The 24,272-nt window shown below is 47.2% G+C and overlaps 1 protein-coding gene across 1 annotated transcript; it reads right to left on the bottom strand.

Moving 5' to 3' along the window:
- Window positions 1-4,153: 4,153 nt before the first annotated feature.
- Window positions 4,154-7,643, bottom strand: LOC100682405 (3-ketoacyl-CoA thiolase 2, peroxisomal). The gene is made up of 14 exons (XM_044565766.1): window positions 7,423-7,643; window positions 7,229-7,305; window positions 6,579-6,663; window positions 6,350-6,476; window positions 6,138-6,236; window positions 5,975-6,042; window positions 5,786-5,893; window positions 5,621-5,698; window positions 5,400-5,532; window positions 5,219-5,315; window positions 4,954-5,077; window positions 4,764-4,872; window positions 4,554-4,637; window positions 4,154-4,453 (listed from the first exon to the last, which is right to left on the bottom strand). Exons 1-14 carry the CDS (start codon window positions 7,498-7,500, stop codon window positions 4,341-4,343), a joined length of 1,380 nt encoding a protein of 459 aa, XP_044421701.1. The 5' UTR covers window positions 7,501-7,643; the 3' UTR covers window positions 4,154-4,340.
- Between the last annotated feature and the right edge of the window lie 16,629 nt (window positions 7,644-24,272).

The following is a 24,272-nucleotide window of genomic DNA, read 5'->3' as shown; positions in this document are numbered from 1 at the left end:
AGGAACACTGGACAGCGGTCAAGAATATCCTGAAGTACCTGAAGAGGACTAAGGATATGTTTCTCGTTTATGGAGGTGACGAAGAGCTCGTCGTAAAGGGTTACGTCGACGCTAGCTTCGACACAGATCTGGATGACTCGAAGTCACAGACCGGATACGTGTATATATTGAATAGAGGAGCAGTAAGCTGGTGCAGTTGCAAGCGAAGCGTCGTGGCGGGATCTACATGTGAAGCGGAGTACATGGCAGCCTCGGAGGCAGCACAGGAAGCAGTCTGGATGAAGGAGTTCATTACCGACCTAGGGGTGATTCCCAATGCGTCGGGCCCAATGACTCTCTTTTGTGACAACACTGGAGCTATTGCCCTTGCGAAGGAGCCCAGGTTTCACAGGAAGACCAGACATATCAAGCGTCGCTTCAACTCCATTCGTGAAAGTGTTCAAAATGGAGACATAGATATTTGTAAAGTGCACACGGACCTGAATGTAGCAGATCCGTTGACTAAACCTCTCCCTAGGGCAAAACATGATCAACACCAGGACGCAATGGGTGTTTGATTCATCACAATGTAACTAGATTATTGACTCTAGTGCAAGTGGGAGACTGTTGGAAATATGCCCTAGAGGCAATAATAAATGGTTATTATTATATTTCTTTGTTCATGGTAATTGTCTATTATTCATGCTATAATTGTATTGTCCGGAAATCGTGATACATGTGTGAATACATAGACCTCAACCTGTCCCTAGTAAGCCTCTAGTTGACTAGCTCGTTGATCAACAGATAGTCATGGTTTCCTGACTATGGACATTGGATGTCATTGATAACGGGATCACATCATTAGGAGAATGATGTGATGGACAAGACCCAATCCTAAGCATAGCATAAAAGATCGTGTAGTTTCGTTTGCTAGAGCTTTTCCAATGTCAAGTATCTTTTCCTTGGACCATGAGATCGTGCAACTCCCGGATACCGTAGGAGTGCTTTGGGTGTGCCAAACGTCACAACGTAACTGGGTGACTATAAAGGTGCATTACGGGTATCTCCGAAAGTGTCTGTTGGGTTGGCACGGATCGAGACTGGGATTTGTCACTCCGTGTGACGGAGAGGTATCTCTGGGCCCACTCGGTAATGCATCATCATAATGAGCTCAATATGACTAAGGCGTTAGTCACGGGATCATGCATTGCGGTACGAGTAAAGAGACTTGCCGGTAGCGAGATTGAACAAGGTATTGGGATACCGACGATCGAATCTCGGGCAAGTAACATACCGATTGACAAAGGGAATTGCATACGGATTGATTGAATCCTCGACACCGTGGTTCATCCGATGATATCATCGTGGAACATGTGGGAGCCAACATGGGTATCCAGATCCCGCTGTTGGTTATTGACCGGAGAGGCGTCTCGGTCATGTCTGCATGTCTCCCGAACCCGTAGGGTCTACACACTTAAGGTCCGGTGACGCTAGGGTTGTAGAGATATATGTATGCGGAAACCCGAAAGTTGTTCGGAGTCCCGGATGAGATCCCGGACGTCACGAGAGGTTCCGGAATGGTCCGGAGGTAAAGATTTATATATGGGAAGTCTTATTTTGGTCGCCGGAAAAGTTTCGCGCTTTATCGGTATTGTACCGGGAGTGCCGAAAGGGGTCCGGGGGTCCACCAAGGGGGTCCACCAGCCCCGGGGGGCCACATGGGCTGTAAGGGGTGCGCCTTGGCCTATATGGGCCAAGGGCACCAGCCCCAAGAGGCCCATGCGCAAGAGATAAGAAAGATGGGAGAGTCCTAAAGGGGGAAGGCACCTCCGAGGTGCCTTGGGGGGGAAGGACTCCCCCCTGGCCGCACCCTTCCTTGAAGGAAGGGGCAAGGCTGCGCCCCCCCCTCTCCCTTGGCCCTATATATAGTGGGGGGAAGGGAGGGCAGCAACATCTAAGCCTTGGGCGCCTCCCTCCTCCCCTGCAACACCTCTCTCTCTCTCGCAGAAGCTCGGCGAAGCCCTGCCGGAGACCCGCTACATCCACCACCACACCGTCGTGCTGTTGGATCTCCATCAACCTCTCCTTCCCCCTTGCTGGATCAAGAAGGAGGAGACGTCGCTGCACCGTACGTGTGTTGAACGCGGAGGTGCCGTCCGTTCGGCACTCGGTCATCGGTGATTTGGATCACGGCGAGTACGACTCCGTCATCCACGTTCATTGGAACGCTTCCGCTCGCGATCTACAAGGGTATGTAGATCCACTCCTTTCCCCTCGTTGCTAGTAGACTCCATAGATGCATCTTGGTGAGCGTAGGAAAATTTTAAATTATGCTACGATTCCCAACACTGGGATGGCCTCGTGGCGGAGGAGGACTTCGGCTTTGGCAGCAACGCACTGTATGACTAGGAGCTTACGGGCATCGCCATCCAGTGGTCGTGGCTGGACATCGGTGAAGGAAATACGCCCTAGAGGCAATAATAAAGTTGTTATTTTATATTTCCTTATATCATGATAAATGATTATTATTCATGCTAGAATTGTATTAACCGGAAACTTGATACATGTGTGGATACATAGACAAAACACCGTGTCCCTAGTAAGCCTCTACTAGACTAACTCGTTAATCAAAGATGGTTAAGTTTCCTAACCATAGACATGTGTTGTCATTTAATGAACGGGATCACATCATTAGAAGAATGATGTGATGGACAAGACCCATCCGTTAGCATAGCATATTGATCGTTCAGTTTTATTTCTATTGCTTTCTTCATGTCAAATACATATTCCTTCGACTATGAGATTATGCAACTCCCGGATACCGGAGGAATACCTTATGTGCTATCAAACGTCACAACGTAACTGGGTGATTATAAAGATGCTCTACAGGTATCTCCAAAGGTGTTTGTTGGGTTGGCATAGATCGAGATTAGGATTTGTCACTCCGAGTATCGGAGAGGTATCTCTGGGCCCTCTCGGTAATACACATCATAAGAAGCCTTGCAAGCAAAGTGACTAATGAGTTAGTTGCAGGATGATGTATTACGGAACGAGTAAAGAGACTTGCCGGTAACGAGATTGAACTAGGTATGAAGATACCAACGATCTAGTCTCGGGCAAGTAACATACCGATAGACAAAGGGAATAACGTATGTTGTCATAATGGTTCGACCGATAAAGATCTTCGTAGAATATGTAGGAACCAATATGAGCATCCAGGTTCCGCTATTGGTTATTGGCCGGAGAAGTGTCTCGGTCATGTCTACATAGTTCTCGAACCCGTAGGGTCCGCACGCTTAACGTTGTATGACGATTTAGTGTTGCATGAGTTATATGATTTGGTGACCGAATGTTGTTCGGAGTCCCGGATGAGATCATGGACATGACGAGGAGTCTCGAAATGGTCGAGAGGTAAAGATTGATATATAGGATGATAGTATTTGGACACCGGAAGTGTTCCGGAATGTATCGGATATTTATCGGAGTACCGGGGGGTTACCGGAACCCCCGGGGGGAAGATATGGGCCATATGGGCCATAGGAGGGGGGTCCAGACTAGCCACAATGGGGAGTAACTTAGACTAGTAACATGCCCGCATCCATGGCGGAGCTGCCGCGACCTGAGGCGAGGAAGGGCGGGGACGTCGGGCGGCCGGGGGGGGGGGGGGGGGGAGATGGCTGGAATCAGGAGTTGGGATGACGGCGGTGGACGTGAAACTTCATTCCCGTCATCCCTCACGGGAGAAAAATGCTAAAAAAAAGGAAAAAAAATGGAGGTTTCATTTCCTCTAGTATTACGGTTCAGTCTTTCGGAGATGCTCATAGGGGTAGGGTGTGCGTGTGTATGTTCATAGGGGTGAGTGTATGAGCGCTTGCGTCTCTACTGATGTTCAAAAAAAAGTATTACTTTTTTTTTTTTGCGTGTGTGTGGAAAATGAAGTACCATATGGTGTAGAAATCAACACTTTCCAGAAAGGCTCAGATTCGTGCCCTCCGTATACACAGCTTATTTCGATTTAATTTTGTGCTACTACTACATACGAGTAGTGTGGTCCGGTTTCTATCTACCCCCATATGACATCGGCCAGTACCGATAGAGGTGTACACTTACTAGTGGCGCGGTGGTACTACTGTAGAAAACAGAGCATTTCCACCTTCAGAGCAAGGCTTGTTACTGTAGAAAAATAATCATCTTTTATTCAGAGCAAGCGTACATGAAAGATTTATGTTACTGATAATACATCCTTTTTTATCCCCCACGAAATTACATTTCTTCAAACTTCTTCTTGCCTGTAAAAATTATTCTTCTGCTGTGGGTCTCTGCTGCTTGTGAGGATGATCGACTTCGTTTCACGCCCGCCTCTACTTTGCAGCATCCTTGGACAGGAAGTTGTGCGACTGGATATGGCGCACGTTGGAGAGCTCGTCCACCGAGTCCCCCCGCTCGAACACGGCCGCCGCGCCCATGCCGGACCCTGCGATCCACGGCAACACAGCGTGTTCAGTTACGAGCACAAGTGCGTTATTCTTAACTGCGTGTGTGAGCAGCGGGGTTCAGAGGGAGAGAGAACGAACCGATGCACATGGTCACCACGCCGAATCTGCAGTCCCTGCCCCGGCGCTTCATTTCGTTCAGAAGGGTCGAGATGCACCGGGCGCCTGAGGAAAACAAACAGGCTCAACAGTTTATAATTTGCAACAGCAGTGCTTCTGTTGGGACCGTCGCATTCCAAGGACTAGCTTATGAAATCTCGCATACAGGCGAGCAGATGCTCTGTTAATTACCTGTTGCTCCAAGAGGATGCCCCATAGCGATGGCTCCTCCATTCACGTTCACCTTTGACCGGTCGAGTCCCAGCTTGTTGCAGCAGTAGACAAATTGGGAGGCAAAGGCCTGAAAATGGATGAACAGGGTGTCAAACAATTGTTACATACTAGGTAAGAAAAAAGCTGGGGTTGTGACAACTGAAGTTACCTCGTTCAATTCAAAGAGATCAATGTCGTCAATCTCAAGGCCAGCAGACTTCACTGCAGCAGGTATGGCGACCGCAGGGCCGACACCCATAACAGCTGGATCCACTCCAACAGCAGCAAAACTCCTGAAATGATGATTGGAGGAAACACCAATAAAATCAGTAAAGCAGCAGATGTAGGTAAGGTATTTCTCAAATACCATTCATCAAACTTGTTAACAAATGTTATTTCTTCTATACATAAGGAGGGAGAGGCAGATACCGCACCTGAAAACGCCAAGTATAGGAAGCCCCTTGCTCACCGCTACAGATCTCTTCATGAGAAGAACAGCTCCAGCACCATCACTCACTTGGCTAGAATTACCTACATATGTTTAACAGAATCTTTCAGATACAGACAAACAGGCTTCTGTTTGGAACAGTAGTGCCAGCAAAGAGTTCTGAATACCTGCAGTTGTAGTCCCATCCTTCTTGAAAACTGTCTTAAGCTTGGCCAATCCAGATAGCGTGGTCCCTGGCCTAATCCCATCATCAACTGATATCACAACTTTCTTTTCCTCTCCAGTTTTGGGGTCAATAAGCTGCAGAATGAGATGATATTAGTGCTCATATCAAATACTTCTGATAGATAAAAATATATAGTGCAAAAAAAGGAGCAGTGCCATTTACCTTTGTATGCACTGGAATAATCTCATCCTTGAACTTTCCAGAAGCCGTGGCTGCAGCAGCTCTCGCATGAGACTCAACCTGTTAAAAGACAAACTTTAATCACATTTCCATGTATAGGGCGAAGCAATGGAATTAAAACATAGCGCATATGCATGAGGAACTCACAGCAGCCTTATCTTGCTCTTCTCTGGTTACACCGTATCGCTGAGCAACATTTTCAGATGTTATTCCCATGGGTAGAAGACAATCCTGTGCCTTCTGTAGTTCAATGACCTGCAAAGAAAAATGTGTTACCAAGGCACAAGCAGAGTAAGTTACATGGAGCAAAGTACATGGTGCTTATAGAATCCTTACTCTTGGGTTTACTTGGCCTTCCCAACCAACAGAGTTCACCGACATGGATTCAAGACCTGCACCAATCCCTGTTTCGGACCAAAAACTGTAGTTCAGCACCTCTAATCTAACTTAAAATAAAGCATCTATGCAGCAAAACTAGCATAAAGCACATAGTAATTACCTATTTCATAGAAACCAGCTTTTATAGCAGCAGCAACATCTGCTACTGCCTGTAGCCCCGATGAGCATTGGCGGTTCACAGTTCTCACAGGGACAGTCTCTGCATCAACGAAGAGGGAATATTTTAAGGAAATAGAAATCGCTGTCCATAAGAAAGAAACCCCTTCCTTCATACGAGGGTGGCATATATGATTTTGATAGCACAGTATTTACCAGGAATTCCAGCTAACAGAGATGCAGTCCTGCACTCGATCGCACGCTGAGAACCTGGGCCTAGCACCGTCCCGACCACGACGTCACCGATTTCAGCTGGGTTGATTCCAGTTTTGTCCAGAACAGCCTATACATGGAGATGTGCAGTGAGCAAAAATCTGAGAATGCCGTCCTCGGTTTGAACGAGCCAGAGAACTGAACCACAAATAGGAACATGCCAAGTGCAAACCTTGAGAACAGGGGTAAGGAGGTCCTCTGGGTACGTGTCCTTGAAGCCTCCTCGCTTGGCCTTGCATATCGGTGTACGGTAGGCACTGAGGGTGACACAGCAAAGAAGAAGAAAGTAATAATCAGAACAAAGTCTACAAACATCATTCTGTTTGTATTGGCATGGTGCAGCCATAAAGAAGAGCGCATTTCCAGAACCTAGCTTTTAGTTATACACAACTTGGACAGCAACTGTGATAATGAGCTAGCCGCTGGCAGAGTACAAGATCTGAACTCTGAACTGTGTAGTGTCTGTGGATCAAGCGTTTGTTCTTGTAAAAATAATTTGCAAGATCATCTAGCATGCTTGGTGTGCTTGTAAAACAGTACTAGTATACAAGAAGGTTAATTACTAATTAGGCTGTGGGAAAAAAAATCAGATCCCTCCCCTGCATATTTGACCACCTGAACTGAACTCAACTACAGGTTGGGGAGTCGGCTGGCTGTCTACCAGCTGACAAACCAACTAGTAATTCCGTCCCTTGAACTAGAGGAGCAGAGGATACAAATCGGAACTAGCATCAATTCGCCTGGGGTAAGAAGAGAATGATCCATGATTGGATGGGCGGGTAGGTAGTGGGTAGGGAAGGAGGGGAGGGCAGGGATGCTTACGCGACGATGACGACATCGTCCCCGAAGCAGGAGCTCCGCTGGTAGGCGGCGCTGTCCCCGGCCGCGCACGGCGACGCCTGCACGCACAAATCAACCATTCAGCTCGTCAAGCACCCGCCTAAGTAAAAGAAAAAAAAAAAGAGGATCGCGGGAGAACGAAGAGGGGATAAAATCACGGGAGGACGAGATCTCACGGATAGCTGGGTCTGGCTCGATGCGGAGGGGAGGAGGTGCGCGAGGAGCACGCGCTGCCGGTCGATCGCCTTCTCCATGGAAGAAGCAGGGAGAGATCTCTCGCGCTGACTGCGAGGAGTTCGGGGTCGGGGGAGGGAGGCGTGTTCTTGCTGGGCAGTGGGGATGGGGGGAGGTCCCTGGCTGGTTCGTTCTTATCGAAAAGGGAGAGAGTCGGAAGCGAAAGCGGCTGTTGCACGTAACGTCACGCAACCTTAATTACCGTAGACCGTAGAGGTTTTTTTTTTTGAGGGTGTAGCCCGTAGAGGTTGTGCAGCCTACCTACGTCTCCATGGACGTTCAGACCGGACCAGACGTGCGAGTGATAACAGATTTTGGCTGCATTCCACCCTCCGCGGAATTTTTTATATTTATTTAAAAACCAGATATATTATGTTCAAACCATAACACGTGAACATGGTGTCCGGAGCATATGCTCGGCCCACGCGTAGAAACAACGCGGCCAAACTCGCCGCCCTGGGAAAGCAGCCCAAACAAGACCGAGACGACCAGCGTTTTCGAGTCCACCGCTGAGGGGACACTGCGGGCAAACAAGGCAACACCTTCACCAAGGAGAACGACGTCGTCGCCGCCGCCGTCCGGTCGGATAATCAGACCTAGGGTTTCCCTTGGCGCTCGAAGAGGGTGCGGATGACGGCGCTTCCAAGAAGGGGACGACGCCCGCGGGTGTCACCGCTGACAGCGTCGAAAGGTCGGGCGAGGATTTCGCCCCGGCCAGAGTTTGAGCAATCCCAAGCCGTCGGAGCAAGATTTGGGGGAAGAGGAAGTCAAGTCGTCGGCCGGAAACCGCCACAACATAAAAGAACAAAATGAAACACTTCGGTTATATCATGGACTTCCAAATAGTATGCCTTTTGGCGTATATAACTTTCCGTGCTTCGCCGGCGAGCCCCTAGATCCACCTCACCTATGCATGCTGCTCAGGTCACCGATGGGAGGGAGGGGAGTCCCGGTGCCTCGGCTTTGGCCAGTAGTTATGTTGTTTTCTTGCAGGGCAAAGTTCGGCGGATGGCGGAGCTTCATCATCGAGTTGGTCTTCCAGGCATCAATACTTCTCAAGTTCGTTCACTCGGATGGAGTAGGCGGAGCTCTGGCGTAGATTTATGTCGTCCCTTGGGGTGGTGATGTTAGGGTTTTTCGTTGGACGTGTGTGATAATGAAATCCGATGTCAAGCGGTTTAGATTGATTCGAGGGTTCAACGACGTTGACTGCAACACTTGAGTGCTAGACCTTAGTGCACGTGTGGGAAGACTTCCTGTTGTCATTTACAAGGTCAAGCCGGCTCCATTTGGGCAACAATGACAGCGACGCATTGGCGGCTAGTTCTCACGAGAGGCAGTGGTGCAAGGTCCTCAATGTAATTTTTATCTATTTAAGGTGCTTTGTACTTTCTAGAGCATCTAGAGCGGACCCCCCCATACACACTTCTTCCCTAAACGTCTGGGCGGACTGCCCGGACAAAAAAATGTCCCCCAACCAGACACGCCACTCCCTCTCTAAACGTCCGGGCGGACAGCCCGGACCAAAAATGACACCCAACCAGACCCCCCCTCCCACACCCACACACACTTCCTCCCTAAACGTCCGGGCGGACAACCACAGGGCCTGACAAAAAAATGCAACCCAACCGTATCCTCCCCCAACTTCCTCCCTAAACATTCAGGCGAACAACCAGGATAGGGCCCGGAAGAAAAATGCCACCCAACCGGACCCCCCCCCCACACACACTTCCTCCCTAAACGCTCGGGCGGACAGCCCACATGGCGTAACAAAAAGATGCAACCCAACCGTATCATCCCCCCACTTCCTCCCTAAACATTCAGGCGGACAACCAGGATAGGGCCCGGACAAAAAATGCCACCCAACCGGACCCCCTCCCCCCCAGACACACTTCCTCCCTAAACGTTCGGACGGACAGCCCACATGGCGTAACAAAAAGATGCAACCCACCGTATCATCCCCCACTTCCTCCCTAAACATTCAGGCGGACAACCAGGACAGGGCCCGGACAAAAAATGCCACCTGACCGGACCCCCCCCCCACACACTTCCTCCCTAAACGTCCGGGTGGACATCCCACGGGGCCTGACAAAAAAATGCAACCCAACCGTATCCTCCCCCCCCAACTTCCTCCCTAAACATTCAGGCGGACAACCAGGACAGGGTCCGGACAAAAAATGCCACCGGACCCCCCCCACACACACTTCATCCCTAAACGTCCGAGCGGACAACCCACATGGCCTATCAAAAAGATGCAAACCCAACCGTATCATCCCCCCACTTCCTCCCTAAACATTCACGCGGACAACCAGGACAGGTCCGGACAAAAAATGCCACCCGACCGGACCCCCCACCCACACACACTTCCTCCCTAAACGTCCAGGCGGACAGCCCACAGGGCAAAAAAATGCAACCCAACCGTATCCTCCCCCAACTCCCCCCTTAACATTCAAGTGGACAACCAGGACAGGGCCCGGATAAAAAATGCTACCCAACCGGAGCCCCCCCCCCCCACACACACTTCATCCCTAAACGTCTGGGCGGACAAGCCACATGGCCTAACAAAAAGATGCAACCCAACCATATCATCCCACTTCCGCCATAAACATTCAGGCGGACAACCAGGACAGGGCCCGGACAAAAAATGCCACCCAACCGGACCCCCCCAACCCACACACACTTCCTCCCTAAACGTCCGGACGGATAGCCCACAGGGCCTGACAAAAAATGCGACCCAACCGTATCCTCCCCCCCCCACTTCCTCCCTAAACATTCAGGCGGACAACCAGGGAAGGGCACGGACAAAAAAGTGTAAGTGCATCTAGTGCCACCCCTAGTTGGTTTTGGAGTATTGACGACAAACTTGGTTGAGGGACTAATGTGTTTGTGAGAATTGTAGGATAACACAGGTAGTAGTCCCATATTGATTCGGTTTACCTACCAGAGATGACCCCTAAAAATGTGTGAAGACATTGAAGACAATGGTGGTATGTGAATATATTCACAACAAAGATTATGACTCGAGAAGACATTCACGTGAAGACTATGGAGTGCGAAGACATAGTTGTTTCGTAGTTTCCTTTTCTTCTTTGTTCAGTCATAGGAACCACCGCACTGTTAAGTGGGGTCCAAGTGAACAAAGTCAGAGTGACTGATGTGATGCTAAACCAAATCCTATGTCTTCGAGCGAAGACAATGAGAGCAAATGTTATCCAGAGCTGGATGAGTCAGCTTTACTTGTAGCCCAAGTCAAGCTGCCGCGTGTGTTTGAAATCTGACCGTTGGACACGTGTCAGTTCCTTAGTGACCCAGGGTCATTTCGGACAAATCAGGTCGGGTTGCCTCCTGGCTATAAACAGCCCACCCCCTACACCATAAATTGGTGGCTGCTCAGAGTTAGTGCACGGCTTTTGTCGTTTGAGAGCAACCCACCTCCGAAGCATTTGAGAGAGAGAGATCCTTGCGAGGACAAAGCCCAAAATACCCAGAGCCAAAGAGTGTTAGGCATCACTGAAGTCTCTGTCCGCGTGATCTGAAGACGTGTTACACTTGAGGACTGTGAATCCTCCAGCCGGTTAGGCGTCGCGTTCTGAGCATCCAAGAGTCATTGTGGATTGCCAGTGAACGAAGACTGTGAAGGTTTGGAAGTCTACCTTGAAGACTTACCAGAGTGATTGGGCGAGGACTAAGTGTCCTTAGCTCAAGGGGAATAAGGTGAAGACGCGGTCTTCCGAGTTAAATCTCAGCCTTCCTAACCAGACGTACAGTTGTCACAGCAACTGGAACTAGTCCAACAAATCCATGTCCTTCCCAAGCAACTGGTTCTATCTCTTCCCTCTTTTACTTACAGTTTGTCTTCGTGAAGTCTTTGCCTGCTTGCTTGATCTGTTTGACTTCACTGTGTGACGACTATTGTTGTCTGGCTTCATACTATCTTCCATCCTGATCTATACTACCTAGCTGCCAATAGTCTTCGTGCTTTCACTTCATTACTTACTTGACTATGGCTTGTCTAGTGTAGTCTACCTTCCGCTGCATATCAATAGGTTCATTTCTATTGTTTGTCTTCAAAGCCCCCGTGTTTTGAAGACTTTCATAAAAATCGCCTATTCACTCCCCCTCTAGTCGATAACTAGCACTTTCAATTGGTATCAGAGCCAGGTGCTCCCTTGTTCTGTGTGATTCAGTTTAACCACCTGGAGTTTTAGCTATGTCGACTGCAGGGATAATCAAAGTCTCCGCTGCGTGCCCTGTCTTCGATGGCACTGATTACCCCTACTGGAAGAATAAGATGTCGACCTCTGGTATGTCGTCAAGAACGGCGTTCCCAAGGTCGGTGAAGGTGTCACTGCTGCTGATGTCAAGAGGTTCATTCAACTGGACTCAACTGCCAAGAACATCATCTGTGGTCATCTGACCAAAGGACAGTATGGTTGCGTGAGTGCTCTGGAAACTGCGAAGCTAGTCTGGGACTGGCTCTCCAAGGTCAACGAAGGCGTCTCAACCCAGAGATACTCAAGGATCAGTGTTCTTCGCAACCTCTTCAACCGCTTCAAGAGAAATGACAATGAGAATGTCCAGCTCACATTTGATCGCCTCACTGATACCACAAATGAGCTTCATGCACTCGGCGCCACTGAGATCACCAAGCATGAAATCGTCAAGACACTCTTGAGATCACTTGACAGTTCATTCGACACCCTGGCCCTGATGATTCAAGAACGCCCTGACTTCAAGACTCTCGATCCGTCTGACATACTTGAGAGGCTCAACACACATGAGTTCCAGCTATCTGAGAAAAGCGATATCTATGGTCCCAACTATGACCGAACTCGCGCTTTGAAGGCAAAGGTTGTTTCCTCATCTGAAGAAGAATCTGACTGCAGTTCTGGGGATCTTGAAGACATTGGAAAGGAGCTTGATATGCTTGTGAAGAAGTTCCAAAAGTTCTCTAAGAAGAAAGGCTTCAGAAAGTCTTCAAGATCCAGCTCAAGAAATGATGAAGCTTCTGCTCATGACCACAAGAAGAGAACATGCCACAAGTGCAAGAAACTTGGTCACTAGATCTCTGAGTGTCCGCAGTGGGACAATGAGAACAACAAGAAGAAAAAGAGCAAGGAATATGATTCTGATGACAAGAAGAAGAAGAAGAAGAAATCCTCAAAGTCTTCTTCCAAGTCTTCATCGAAGTCTTCATCACACAAGAAGAGCTCATCGAGCAAGGCTCGTGCATTTGTTGGCAAGGAGATGGATTCAGAGGAGGAGTCTGCTTCTGAGGAGGCAGAGGTGGAGTCTGAGGAGGAGTCCGATTCAGGTGTGGCAAGCCTGGCTCTAGCCTCAGCATATGTCGCCAAGTCCATCTTCAACACCGAAGATAATGGCCTCGTCACCAACACTGATGCTAAGGATGAGGATGACTCTACACCCACCTACTGCTTCATGGCACGCGGTGCCAAGGTAAACTCACGCGATGCTTACTTTCAAACATCAAGTGAAGATGACTCTGATTGTGAATCCAAACCAAGCTACAAAACACTTGCTAAAATTGCAACTGAACAACAGAAAGCTATGGAACATATTCAAAAATTGCTAGACAAAAGCGATGATCTGTTGGACGCGAAAATGACCCGATCTCAGTCCTTAATTGAAGACATCAAAAATCTTCATGTTAAGTACGAGGAACTTGAAAGTCGTCATGAAACGCTCTCAACAACCCATGAAAAGCTTTCCTATGATTATCTTCAAAGGAAGCAAGAACTTCAGAAATTGAGAGCGGCTCATGAAGATCTTCAAAAGGAGAACGAGTCACTTTGCGCTCAACAGATCAGTCCCGCTTAGGAAGGATTTGAACCACCATGTCTAAAATGCCTTGAGCGTGATAACGCTACCTCTGTTGTTGAATGTTCTACTGCTGCTACTGTTGCAATATCTTCAACTGCTGATGTGGTAACTAACCCCTCTGCTGAGGATACCACTACTATTGCTGATGAGAATGCCAGGTTGAAGACATTGCTTGAGACAGGAATGTACAAAAGTCTCAAAGGGCATCAAACACTGTGCGATGTTCTCAAAAAGCAGATTCTGAACCGAAACCCTAGGAAAGAGGGTGTTGGGTTCGAAAGGAAAATGAATGTTGATGGTTCTTACTGGAAGCCTGAGCAGTACCCCAAAACCACATGGGTTGCTGCAAAGGGACCTTCAGTGTATCCGTCTACTTTATCTGGCTTCACTTGTGCTAACCCGATTATCACTGATGAATCCTTTGATGCAAACTATAAACTGTTTAAGAATCAGAATGGTGAAGTGTTTACCAGGTATATTGGTACTAACTGCAGGAATGGACCACCTATGAAGAAGATCTGGGTGCCCAAGAGTTGTCTTGAGAATCTTCAGGTGAATGTCATCATGACACCACCAGTGAAGAAGACAAACCCCAGACCAAAGGCTTCATATGGTCCAAAGGCGTCATACAGACAGAGGACTCACTTGAGTCACCCTAACGCCAATGTTGTGCAGGGAAATCTTACTCAGACTTGTGAATATGAGCGTGTTTCTTCAAACCGCTATGTTCATAAGACTAAGAACTATTCTGCTTATTCATATGAGTATTATTCACCTCCTGCAAGGCTATTTGCTAGGGCTCCAAAGCCAAAGTTCTCAGATGCTGCACTTAGACTCATTACTTCTAAGCCACCCCTGAAGATGTGGGCGGCTAAGAAAAATTAACTCTCTTTTGCAGCGAAAGGTCTCCAGCCGGAAATCAAAGGCGTCCGATGCTAATGCTGGGGACCTAAAACATCTTGTGGGACGCAAGATCAAATGTCCAAATGGTCTTACTATGTATTTCGTTCCTGAGTTCCTTGATGATCACCCTGTTTATCCTAACCAAGATCTGAACTTTCATAATCCACTCGTTCATCAAATGTTTATGCTTCACAATACCCTTGGTGAAGCCTCTCCCCCTAACTGCACTGTAGGGTATGACACCAAAGGCTTCAGAATAGATTATGGACAGTGGATGCACTAACCACATGACTGGTGATAGAAGTCTTCTCATGGACTCAACCTTACGTCCATCTGACAAGAGTCACATCACATTTGCTGACACTGGTAAAAGCAAGATATTGGGTCTAGGTAGAGTTGCAATCTCAAAGGATCAGCATATGGATAACGTGATGCTTGTTGAATCCCTTGGTTTCAACTTGATGTCTGTCTCAATGCTTTGTGACTTAAACATGATTGTGATATTTGGAAAATATCGTTGCCTTGTGCTAATGGAATCTGACAAATCTCTAGTCTTTGAAGGGTATCGGAAAGATGATCTGTACATGGTAGATTTCTCAGCAGGACCACAGTTGGCCGTATGTCTTCTAGCAAAAGCTTCAGAGTGCTGGCTCTGGCATCGGAGGCTAGGACATGCTGGCATGAGGAACTTGTACACTCTCGCGAAGAAGAAACACGTCGTTGGCATCGAGGGCGTCAAGTTCAAGAAGGATCATCTGTGTGGTGCCTGCGAAGCTGGAAAGATGACTAGGGCCAAGCATCCCTCGAAGACAATCGTGACGACATCTCAACCCTTCGAGCTGCTTCACATGGACCTTTTTGGCCCTACTCACTACTCTACTCTCACTACCACTACTTGCCTCTATGGCTTCATCATTGTTGATGATTACTCGAGATACACATGGGTGCATATAATCCTCTACAATAATGAAGTGCAGGATGTCTTCAGACGATTCGCCAATCGTGCCATGACGAACTATGGCATCAAGATCAAGCATATCAGAAGTGACAACGGCACAGAATTCAAGAACACCGGCCTCGACATTTACCTTGATACATTGGGCATCACTCATGAGTTTTCTGCTCCATACACACCCCAGCAGAATGGCATCGTGGAGCGCAAGAACAAAACCCTCATTGAGATGGCACGGACGATGCTTGATGAGTACAAGACTCCAAGGAAGTTCTGGCCTGAAGCCATTGATACTGCATGCCACGTTATCAACCGTGTTTATCTCCATAAGCTTCTAAAGAAGACATCCTATGAGCTCCTAACTGGTAAGAAGCCAAATGTCAGTTACTTCAGAGTATTTGGTGCTAGGTGCTGGATAAAGGATCCACATCACACTTCAAAATTTGCACCGAAAGCACATGAAGGTTTTATGCTTGTTACGGAAAGGATCCGCACTCCTACAGAGTCTTCAACCTCTTTCACTATAAAGTGGTTGAAACTGTGGATGTGCGGTTCGATGAGACTCACGACTCACAAAGGGAGCACCTGCCAAATGTGCTAGATGAAGTCCCACCAAGTGAATCCATCAAGCTGATGGGTACTGGAGAAATCATACCTTCAGAGGCACAGGCTGAAGAAGAAATCATCATTGCACCAAGTCAACCTGAAGACAATGCTCAGCCTGAAGCCAATACTGCAGATGAAGACAATGATCAGCAAGGGCAAAATCTTCGTCCAGTTCATCCTCGTGTTGCAAATGAAGTACAGATTGAGAAGATAATTGATAGCATCAATGCACCTGGTCCACTCACCCGTTCAAGAGCAACACAGCTAGCAAATTTCTGTGGGCACTTTGCATTTGTCTCAATATCTGAACCCAAGAAAGTAGCTGAAGCCTTCATGGAACCTGAATGGATTCAAGCTATGCAAGAAGAGCTTCAACAGTTCGAGCTGAACAATGTGTGGGAATTGGTCAAGCGTCCTGATCCTCGCAAGCACAACATCATAGGCACCAAATGGATCTATCGCAACAAACCAGATGAGCATGGTCAGGTTGTTAGAAACAAGGCTCGTCTCGTTGCTCAAGGTTACTCCCAAGTTGAAGGGATTGACTTCGATGAAACATTTGCTCCCGTGGCAAGGCTTGAAGCCATTCGCATACTGCTAGCCTATGACAACCATCACAACATTCTTCTGTACCAAATGGATGTGAAGAGTGCCTTTCTCAATGGCAAGATTGAAGAAGAAGTGTATGTTGCACAGCCACCTGGCTTTGAAGATCCAAAACATCCTATATGGTATACAAGCTCAACAAGGCACTGTATGGCCTCAAACAAGCTCCTCGCGCTTGGTATGACACGCTCAAGGACTTCCTGAAGAGCAAAGGCTTCAAACCTGGTTCTCTAGTTCCTACACTCTTCACGAAGACATATGATGGAGAACTGTTTGTGTGCCAAATCTATGTGGATGACATTATCTTTGGCTGCACTGACAAGAGATACAGTGATGAGTTTGGACACATGATGCAAGAGCAATATCAGATGTCCATGATGGGTGAACTGAAATTCTTCCTCGGTCTTCAAATTCGTCAGCATAGCAACGACATCTTCATATCACAAGAAAAATATCTCAAAGATTGCCTAAAGAAGTTCGGAATGCAAGATTGCAAAGGATACACGACGCCAATGCCAACCAAAAGTCATCTGAGTCCTGACGTCAATGGTAAAGAGTTCGATCAAAAGGTATACCGCTCCATGATTGGTTATTTACTCTATTTATGTGCATCTAGGCCAAATATAATGCTTAGTGTTTGCATGTGTGCCCAATTCCAAGCGGCACCAAAGGAATCACATAACTTAGCTGTGAAGCGAATTCTTCGATATTTGGCTTACACCCCAACACTAGGATTATGGTATCCAAAGGGCTCAGAGTTTGATCTAGTTGGATTCTCAGATGTTGATTATGCTGGTGACAAGGTTGATCGCAAGTCCACATCAGGCACATGTCACTTTTTGGGACGATCACTTGTCTGTTGGTCTTCAAAGAAGCAGAACTGTGTATCTCTCTCCACTGCTGAATCTGAATACATTGCTGCTGGATCTTGCTGTGCTCAGCTTCTGTGGATGAAGCAAACTCTCAAGGACTATGGTATCCACCTGAAGCACGTGCCACTCTACTGCGACAATGAAAGCGCCATCAAGATTGCCAACAACCCAGTTCAGCACTCGAAGACAAAGACAAAGCACATTGAAATTCGTCATCACTTTCTCAGAGATCATGTCATGAAGGAAGATATTGATATCATTCACGTCAACACTGAAGAGCAATTGGCAGATATCTTCACAAATCCCTTGGATGAGAAAAGGTTTTGCAAGTTGCGGTGTGAGCTAAATATCTTAGAATCCTCGAATGTCCTGTAATTGGACACACATCCTAACACTTATGCATGTTGATGACTTAGATGTGCAACACACGAAGTAACGTATATCTTCAATCAATGAAGACATACACTCTAAGTGTGAATACATTAACGCGGAATTTGACTTCGGAGCGCCACGATAATTGTGCGCCGTGTTTGGGTCTAATACTTCCTATTCGGTGGGTAACGCCACCACCAAACTTTTGTTTGAAGTGTTTCGTTTGGCATCACATTTGCAAAGTCTTCGCATTTGGTTTGTCTTTAACATTGATTTGATCTCTTGTTTATCTTCACAATGTTGATTTGGTCTTATTCTGATATATACATATATTTGTGTTATGTCCTCTACAACATTCACTTATAACTATATCTTCGTGTTTGAATTTCTTGATCTAAGTGAATGTGATCGGACCCTAACCCCTTTTCTATGCTTCTACCTCAGATTCTATCTATCTAAATCATATGCATTCTATTGAAACTGTCGAATGTCTTCTCTGCGTCCTTGTCAGCAGAAGATACAGAGACAAAAGTTGAATCTGTTGTAATGCTATATTCTTATTGCCTGAAACCCGGAGAAGCCGGAACGACCACCCGATAATCCAGGCGTGCGTGGGAACATGGAACAACTTTCAATGTGTTGCATGCATGCCACATGTCCTTCAGATGTGAACCGCCAGGGGCACCTGCGTAATTACGCTGTGCTGTCCCTTTCCTTATATATACACAACTCACCGCGGTCATAATCGCTTCTTCCACCTCGCCACCTCGCACAAATCCTAGTGCCTCCACTAGCTCGCGTTGACGCCGGAGACGAAGCGCTTAGCTGGCGCGATTCTTCGACGCCGTCCTCACGCCGGCCGCGGACCTCGTCCTCTCCGCCGCCGCTGTAGGTGTCTTCCGCCGCCAAGTTTGGGCGCGGGAGATTGAACTGCTCGGCCTCCCTCTCAACTTCGTCTAGCAGTTCCTCGTGCGGTAATTAAAACTTACTTTCTACTGCCTTTTCGATTCATCAGATCCATCCACTTCAACCAAAAGTGGTTTCTCACCTTCCAAAGCTGGATCTATCTTCTTCTGTATCTCATATCTTGCAAAGTATATTCACTTATGCTTCACAACTAGTTAGATTCCTCACTTGTACTTATTCTTGGATTCGTACAAATCTGGAACCGACTCTCACCAAATAAGTGAATGTCTTCGTGCTATGAGGTCAATGTCTTCAAACCGATTTATCTTCAAAATCTTCTGAGAATGCATATGACCTCTTCCCCTTCCCTCGCACCTCTAATGCTGTCATAGGTACATGTCCGTGGGAGAATCCCTTGGTTCTCATAGTCTGCATTCATTTGCAGAATTCTTACAGCAACACATCAATTCTCCTGAAGCCGGTTCCTGTCTGACCAGCAAAAGGAAGCCATTCACTGTATTGAAGCCTTTCAGTCTGAATATTATGGCAACTGAAAAATCTGCAAGGAAAGGCGGCAGGCAGAGCCGTGGAAATACATCCAAGGATTTACCTCCTGATCTGTATGAGCTGTACAAGACAGATCCTGAAGAGAACTATGGTCAGCGCAAGACTCGAATCCAATGGATTCGAAGATATTGGGCGGAACAATGGTTCCTTTATAGATATGTGACTGCTGAGTATGATGAAAAGAACGCCATCAAGCGACCATGGGGAGATATTCTATACAGAAATCTTCAGCCCAAGTCCAAGTCCGAAGCCATTGCTCAAGGCTTCTATCCTTGCATGGTCCGAGGACCACAACCAGAGAATGCTGACCCATCTTCTCTATTATGGTGTCACGACGACAATCTGTTCAAGCGCAACTATAAGTTTGCCAAAGATTCTGCTGTGAAGAACAAGAAAGCATTTGGACTTGACTTCAACCCTGGTCCATCTGCTCCAAGGGCTGATGGCGCCCGTGATGCAAATCCAAACGTCGTTGGCCCCTTCTATAACCTCGAAGGCCTCATCACTCACATAGCAGTACAGGGGGCCGCTGTGGATCACTCAGCGGATGACGCAGATTCGGATGAAGCGCTAGCTCCACCTAAGCCGCAGAAGCAAAAGAAAACAAAGGCTTCAAAGCCTTCTACCGCACCAAGAGCTTCGCGTGTGAAGCCATTGGCCACTGCACCTCCTGAAGCCAGTGTGCAATCTGAAGATCTTTCTCGTATCTCCAAGAAGATAGAGAAATCCAAGGAGAAGAAGAAGCCCATCAAGAGTTCTGCTCAAGAACTGACCCCTGCTGTAGTTCTGCGCAATGAGGATGCCACCATTGATATGTCTAGCGATGAAGATCTTGGTGATGATGCCCTTGAGCTGCTGATCAAGAGCAAGCACGAGGCGGAGATCTTCAACGAACTGCCCCTCTTTGACGTGGATATTCTGAATAACTTCATTGACGAATGGTTTGACAACCCAAGCCTCAGCATTGATGATCTTCAGCTGCCTATTGATATCCGCGTCACCTTCCACGGAGCCATTGCTAATGAGTTGGCCTTGGCTCAGAAAATTGTTGAGCTGAAGAACAAAATTGATTATGAGAAGGCTCACTTCAAGAAGAATATGGCCAAGCTCAGCGTGGCTGATGTCCAAGGCTTCAAGCAAATGCTACATGACCTCAAGGAAGAGTTTCACAAGAAACGTGATGAAGCAAAAGGTTCAAGAGAGCGAATGAAATACTTCACAGAAAAATATGTTCAAGCACACAATGAGGCAGAAAGCGCAAGGCTCTTGGGCGTCCAGGCATTGACCCCAAGATGGCTGCCAAACAAAAGAAGAAGCCTGCTGTGGCCCAAGCTGAAGCATCAAGGCAGGAAGCACCTCGCATTATCTTCCCTGCCAGCATGACAGGCTCGAAGCCTAAGGTCCCCTCAGCAGCTTCATAACTGAAGAATACAAGGGCAGCTGAGGCCGAAGCCAAGAAGCGCAAGCACAAGAATGCCTCTGATGGTGCTCCATCAACAAAGAAGCCGAAGACAAAGTCTTCGCGGAAAGAGCGTGCTGCTGCCACAGAGCCACTTGTTGTCGAGCCCATCTCAGTTGCTCGTCCTGCCTCCACCAACCAAGAGCGTCAACTTGTAGTTCACGAGCCTGCTTCCACAGAGGCTCCTGAAGATGAAGAAATTCCAGCTGTCGACCCCATCAAACTGAAGACATTGGTCATGGCGACAATGTAGAAGATGATGAAGACCTTCTTTAGATCGAGCACCAACTGGTATCATCGCCTGTTCTTACGAACAGCGAACTCATCAGCACTGGTCGTCCATTGACGCCAATTACTCAGGATGCATCGTGGGCTGATCACCCTCAACAAGACACACCAAGTCAAGATGACACACCCAGTCCTCCACCACCTCAAGTCACCACTCCGGTGCTTGACGATGACAATTACATGGTGCAGACCACTCCCTCACCACAGGCGTCGTCGGCTTTCTGCAGGCTTCGCAAAGGCCCTAGGACATAGATCGCCATGTCGAGCATTCCAGAAGGGGAAGCGCATCAAAACTCAGTGGCACGTCAAGTGTTTCCTGACGCCACCCCTACCATGAATGTCTCTGAGTCTGAAGCCAAAGCTGCTGAAGACATTCCGACTGCATCAGCCGATGACAATCAAGAACCAAGAGAAGAAGAAATAGTTGCCACACCCCCTGTTACTCAAGGAGTTGTTCTCGAGGAGAACGTGTCTATGCCCAACCCTCCTGCCACAGAAACGGAGGTTGAAAACATTGAGGCGGCCACAAACAACTCTGCTGAAGCTAATGACGTTGTCATGGCTGAAGACACTGTGGCGCCTGAAGCTAATGTTACGCCTGAAGCTAGTGTGCAACCTGAAGCAACAGTCAATGCCGAAGCTGCTGTTCCACCGCCAAGGCCTCACACTATTGAGCAGGCATATGATCGCGGCCAACTTGTCACTGTTCGATGGCCTGTTCTGGTTCCTCCCACTACTCCCAGACCACAATTTGAATACCATGTGGAGCAAAGGCCTCAGGTCCAGAAGCCAAAGCCCCGACTGCCAAGATTTCCCGGTGCTGCAACATCGCCAGGATCGTTCAATGTAAACAGCTTCAGGGCACACAACACATTCTTTGACAGTGCCAAGAACCCGCACTCAAAGCCAAAGATCTCATCTGATCGCTTCTGGAGCTATCAACAGCGCAGTTATTACTCATGTATCTTTTACAATCAAGGGCGAATCTTTCCTCACATGCGTCTGGATTGTGAAGCCATTGCTGGTCTGCCGTGCTTGGAAGAAGCTCTAGACTGTTTCAGAGATGCTGGCCTTCTACAGCTCGTAACTGACAAAGAGCATTGGAATGAGGAGCTTCTGCTGCAATTCTATGCCATTCTTCACATTCATGGCTACAACAGGGATCCGAAGACTTGGGTCCTTGAGTGGATGACAGGTGATGTGCACCATGAAGCCAAAGCTCAAGATATCATTGAGCTTACTTCCCTGCCCACTCCAGGTGAGCTCTATGAACCTGGTTGTCAGCTACACAAGAATGCATTGGAGAGCATATTTCAGAAGCCTGAGCCCAACATGAGTCAGATGCTCAGCATGATGAAGCCACTGCCACAAGATGCTGAATATTGATACGTCTCCGTCGTATCTATAATTTTTGATTGTTCCATGTCAATATTATACAACTTTCATATACTTTTTGGCAACTTTTTATACTATTTTTGGGACTAAATTATTGATCCAGTGCCAGTTCCTGTTTGTTGCATGTTTTATGTTTCGCAGAAACCCCATATCAAACGGAATCCAAACGGGATAAAAACGGACGGAGAATACTTTTGGAATATTTGGAGAATATGGGAAGAAGAATCAACGCGAGACGGTGCCCGAGGTGGCCACGAGGCAGGGGGCGCGCCTGCCCCCCTGGGGGCGCCTGCCCCCCTCGTGGCCCCCCCGTAAGGTGGTTGATGCCCTTCTTCGGCCGCAAGAAAGCTAATTTTTAGTAAAAAATCACGGCGAAGATTTCAGTCCAATCGGAGTTACGGATCTCCATATATATATATATACGAAACGGTGAAAGGGCAGCGCAAGACAAGCAGAAACAGAGAGAGACAGAGAGACATATCCAATCTCGGAGGGACTCTTGCCCCTCCCATGCCATGGAGGCCAAGGACCAGAGGGGAAACCCTTCTCCCATCTAGGGAGAAGGTCAAGGAAGAAGAACAAGGAGGGGGGCTCTCTCCCCCTCGCTTCCGGTGGCGCCGGAACGCCGCCGGGGCCATCATCGTCACCGCAATCTTCACCAACACCTCCGCCATCTTCACCAACATCTCCATCACCTCCCCCCCTCTATCTATAGCGGTCCACTCTCGTTCTAGGTAAAGCGAACGTTAAGCATGCGTAGAGTTGTATCGGTGGTTGATAGAACTTGAGGGAATATTTATTCTACCTTTAGCTCCTCGTTGGGTTCGACACTCTTACTTATCGAAAACTGTTGCGATCCCCTATACTTGTGGGTTATCAAGACCTTTTTCTGGCGTCGTTGCCGGGGAGCAATAGGGTGGGGTGAATATTCTTGTGTGTGCTTGTTTGCTTTATCACTAAGTAATTTTTATTTGATGTTCTTAGTTGTTCTTTATCATTAGTTATGGATACGGAACACGGAATACCAAAAAAATTAGGTGTACTTGCTGCTCATGGAGATGGGTAATCTCCTAAAACCCTCGATGCTGGTTATGTGAAAGATATTATGTACTACTTTAATAATCCTGAGAAAACCCCATTCAATTATGTAATGGGAGTAATGTTGGATCAATGTGAATACTTTAGGGATTATCGCTTGACTCAAAAAGGGAAACTATTATGGGATCAAATTCATATATTGAAGTGGTATGCTAGGCAACTATGCTTGAGATATGATTATACTTGTTGCTCTAGGATGAAGGCTCCACACCTTCCCTTTTCATGCAAATTTAATGATAATAAAACCTTAGCCTCTTATGCTAATGGTATATATGATTACTATGATGTGGAACAAATAGAAGAATTTGTTGCTTCTATGGGTGCTTATGAAATTGAATCTATGTTCAAAGAGTTTGAAGATCTTTATGATGCTGTTTATAGACCTGAAAATTTAGCTATCCTTAAATATTGTTATGAGAATTATGAATACAATTCCGATATTAATGCACTTATTGAGAAAGTCTCCGCTGTCCAAGAAGAGACTAATATTTTGCAGGAATCTATGGAAGAAGAAGTTGATGAAACTGTGAGCTCATTGGATGAAAAAGATGAGGAGGAGAGCGAAGAACAAAGGAGGAAGAGCAGATTGATCACCCGTGCCCACCTTCTAATGAGAGTAACTCTTCGACCCATACATTGTTTAATTCCCCTTCGTGCTTACCGAAGGATGATTGCTATGATGACTGTTATGATCCCTTTGATTCTTTTGAAATATCCCTTTTTGATGATGCTTGCTATGCTTGTGGCCAAGATGCCGATATGAATTATGCTTATGGAGATGAACTTGCTATAGTTCCTTATGTTAAACATGAAATTGTTGCTATTGCACCCACGCATGATAGTCCTATTATCTTTTTGAATTCTCTCAACTACACTATATCAGAGAAGTTTGTGTTTATTAAGGATTATATTGATGGGTTGCGTTTT

Source organism: Triticum aestivum, chromosome 6D, assembly GCF_018294505.1.
Source record: "Triticum aestivum cultivar Chinese Spring chromosome 6D, IWGSC CS RefSeq v2.1, whole genome shotgun sequence".
Classification (NCBI taxonomy): Eukaryota; Viridiplantae; Streptophyta; class Magnoliopsida; order Poales; family Poaceae; genus Triticum; species Triticum aestivum.
The sequence above is the reverse complement of the archived record's forward strand: the minus strand, read 5'-3'. Positions and strand labels throughout refer to the sequence as shown.